The 3783-nt window shown below is 39.8% G+C and overlaps 1 protein-coding gene across 1 annotated transcript; it reads right to left on the bottom strand.

Moving 5' to 3' along the window:
• Positions 1 to 2036: 2036 nt before the first annotated feature.
• Positions 2037 to 2311, bottom strand: AYL99_12073 (hypothetical protein; the record flags this gene model as incomplete). The annotated part of the gene is made up of 2 exons (XM_018843555.1): positions 2037 to 2221; positions 2305 to 2311. 2 exons carry the CDS (start codon positions 2309 to 2311, stop codon positions 2037 to 2039), a joined length of 192 nt encoding a protein of 63 aa, XP_018687116.1.
• Positions 2312 to 3783: the final 1472 nt, after the last annotated feature.

Below are 3783 nucleotides of genomic sequence, written 5' to 3'. Positions count from 1 at the left end.
TCTTTAATAGGTAATAACCTATAAGGACTAGACGTAGGAGAATTAGCTTAAAGTTATCTAGAGCGATAAATACTCTATTTAACGCGATAGTGAAAACTAGCGAGAATAGGTCTTTCGCACACCTAATTAGAAGTAGGATAGAGATAAAATAAGTATTAAGGATATATCAAAGATATATCTATTATAATTTAGGCTATAATCTTCGGTAGCGAATCTTCTAATATATATATCTTATCGCGCGATTAGGAGTTAGTAAAGATAGGCTATTTAGCTAATTCCTATCTTAAAGTCCTTACCGATAATATTCCGTTAATCTAGAGGTCTAGTCGGATCTTTATATAAGATAATATATCTATTTATAAAGCTAAAAAGGTCACGAAGTGGCTTAATATCAATAGAATAACTATAATAGAATAGTCATTATTTTCGCCGGATTTAAATCCTATCGAAAACCTATAGTTTAAGCTTAAATACCTAATTAACGCGATCGATCTAGAGCTTTAGTATATAATAGGAGACTCGTAAGAGACTCTCGATCGATTTATAAGTACTATTTTAAGGGTATAGGCGAGTATCGATAGGAAGAAGATTAAGAATACTATTAAGTCGATAAATAAGAGAGTTAACGCTATTATTAAAGCTAAGGGCTAGTAGACGCGATTTTAATCTAGACGATACGATATTCTAAGAGTGCTTATATTAAGCTATTAATTTATACTAATTATATTATTCTACTATAGTAGATATATAGAAAAAACTTATGAAAGGTATGGGGGTATAGTGGTCGGGGAGCGTACTAAGCGGCTAGTGTCCGGTGACTTTTGCGGACCTACTGTATGTTCCAGTCCGAAAATCCGTTTATACGACGTAAGAGCTCTCTCAAATAGAATTGCTGCTTACACGACTTTGCTTTGTGTATCTAATATACACGCTAGGCATACTACACTCTTAAGCGTTGAAATGTTCTCTCTTCCTAAGATCTTTTCCTTTAAACCTAGGACGTGTCGAAGTAGTTCCTTAGCTTCGAAGAACTTACATTGATCAAGCAATATAATCGCGAGGTTTGTCATACTGGTCCAAGTATCTGGATGTGCTACGCCTAATGCTTTTAAGCATAGCTGTAGCTCATTTCGGTGTAATGATTCTACTTCTGTGTACTTCGTTTGTTTGCCGAGTGTCACGGCCGTGAGCATAGACAAGACTAGATCTGTCCCGACTCGACGACACGTCCCATACCGGTCAACACTACGCTAAACAAAGTCGAACCGTAACGGACCGACGTTATCCCGGACGAGATACGGAATAAGCGTATGTCTCTAATTAGTTATATAGGAAGAACGGCTTAGTACACTAGGGCCTTAGTAGGGGTAGTCGCTATATAAAAGTGTAGCGCCGCACCCTTTCCTCCCTTCCTTCCTTTCTTCTTTCCCTTAGTTTAGTCTCTCGTTATATAGGAATATATATCCTTGGAGTCTTCTCCATCTTATATGTGCCCTACCGTCACACCGAGTACTGTGGCTAGATTATTCATAACTGTCCCCCTTGACCTATCTTCGAGAAAGGAATCGAAGTAGAGAATTCTTTGAAATAGGCTCTCAGCAAGCTTTAAATAACCAGCTTCTACTGATTGTATTGCTAGTTTGTTAATATTATCTACATAGTTCCAGTCTGTATATGATTGAAGATCTCCATATATAGCTACTATATGATACATCAGAACACCCTATGACTTGTTTCCGTCTGAAAACCGTCATAAAGTACGTTGTTGAATTTCAGATATAAGGGGACTCAGACTAAGAACCGGAATGCGACATCTATTAATAAGACCTATAATTAGCTGACATACGGTCGGTGTAGTAACCGATATGTATGGCTATTATTAGTGAAATTCAAAGTTTATTAATAAGCAAGATCCATTAAATTAGACTTATATATTTATCATCATAAACCTATAAAGGAAAAATACCATAAATTTAGATTTCCTGAAAATCTATCTATTTATATAAGATATGTTGAAACACTCCTAGTTATATCTACTATTCAGTCAAAATGATAGTCTCAAACGTATCGAAACCGTTGAAAGATGATCGTAAAGTCGAACCGTAAGCCCCTACATCAACTATCTCGACGTAGTCACCAACTTCAATATCCGCAGGTAGATTGAAGGAACCCGGCATAAAGTCTGGGTCATAAGTCGGCCCGTAGAACGAGAACGGTAAATCTGGTGCATCGGATAGCGTATCCCGAAGGAGTCTAACGAAGAAACGCCACTTTAAGTGCGCAGTATCGGAGAGAGTGCCGTACGCGCCATCGTTGATATAAAGGTCCAGCTTACGCCGCTTCTCCACTCGAATAATGACTAAATGATATATAGCGTATAGCGCTCGACCTAACTCTGCCTAAAGCTAGGTTATAGGGGCGAATTAGAGATTACGAAAGGTATAATTAATTGCTTTCGTAAATTCCGAAAGGGGTAGTGCCTCCATACCAGGATATATGATAGGAAACCCACTACTAACGTCGATAATGTCGATTTTGACTTCTACGTCCGTTACCAAAGTATAGACTTACTATAATGCGTCTTGATAGTCCCTAGGATCCATTGCCTAGCTTCCTACGTGGAAACATATTCCTAATCGATAAGTGCGTTCCGTTGTCTTTTGGAGTGACGTAGTTACTGCTTCAAGCGATTTACTCGTCGCCTAGAGTAAAGACTTAGCCTCTTGTCCGGACACCCCAAATTTGGGTGCAAGATTTAGCTTCGTATGTCGCGATTCTACCTAAACGCGGATATATAGGGTTAAATTAGTGGCGCGTTAAGATCCAATAGTGGTAGCCTATATAATCTTTTCTAATTCGTTCAGAGAATCAAGACTAAACACTCGTATATAGTGGGAGAAGTAGGCCTCTCGAATCGATTCCTCAGCCTTAACCGGATTTATAAAACATAAGGTAGCTGCCGGTAACACCTGAGACACATATCGTACTTCGTTAATAGAAGCAATATCGAACTAGGTAACACCGTTCTCCCAGAGTATCCGCACTAAGTCGGGGTAAGGATTGGCTTTTACTGCGTATATCGTTTGACCTGTAAATGATGTGATAAACTGCTTTGCTGCATCCGCTGCTGCTTTTGGATGAAGAATAGTTATCGGAAAAGGCGAATTAAGCTTCTGAGCTTTTTGTAAAGTATCGTTGAAATTTCTTTGATCCGTTAATGGGCGATGGTGATCTTTCGATTGAAAAGCTAGCCGAGCAGTCCCGGAGTTTCCCTCTTCAATTCGGCCTCTTAATTTTGTAATAGTATCGTTCTCCGCTGCTGAAGAGCTATTGTTAAGTTGTCGTGCTGGCGGTAGGCGAGAGGAAGTAAAACGATAGAAACGAACGCCGGCCATATTTGAACTACAGTAGAGAAACTGTCGTCGTCTTTTTAGAGGAGTTTGGGATGCAGAGGTGATAATAGCCTGGCTTATTATCTGAAGATAACATTCATCTTCGAATCTCTATAGGACGGTTTTTATTTGTAGGAAATAGGTATATCATTAGGAAGGTACGTGTCACCCGGGAAGCAGGGCTGTTACAATGACTGTTACAATACGCTTCCCGGCCGACAACACCCCATGGGGCGAACGGCCCCCAATGCCAAGTCGGCCCCCAATGCCAAGGCGGCCCCCAATAGGTATACACAGAAAGAGATAATAGGACCTCTATTCTCGCACTGCTGGAGAGGCCCTCAACAGTGCGAGAAGTCGATGTCTTAAGGACAGCTTTATACAATACAGA

Source organism: Fonsecaea erecta, assembly GCF_001651985.1.
Source record: "Fonsecaea erecta strain CBS 125763 chromosome Unknown Scaff29, whole genome shotgun sequence".
In the NCBI taxonomy this organism is placed as follows: domain Eukaryota; kingdom Fungi; phylum Ascomycota; class Eurotiomycetes; order Chaetothyriales; family Herpotrichiellaceae; genus Fonsecaea; species Fonsecaea erecta.
The sequence above is the reverse complement of the archived record's forward strand: the minus strand, read 5'-3'. Positions and strand labels throughout refer to the sequence as shown.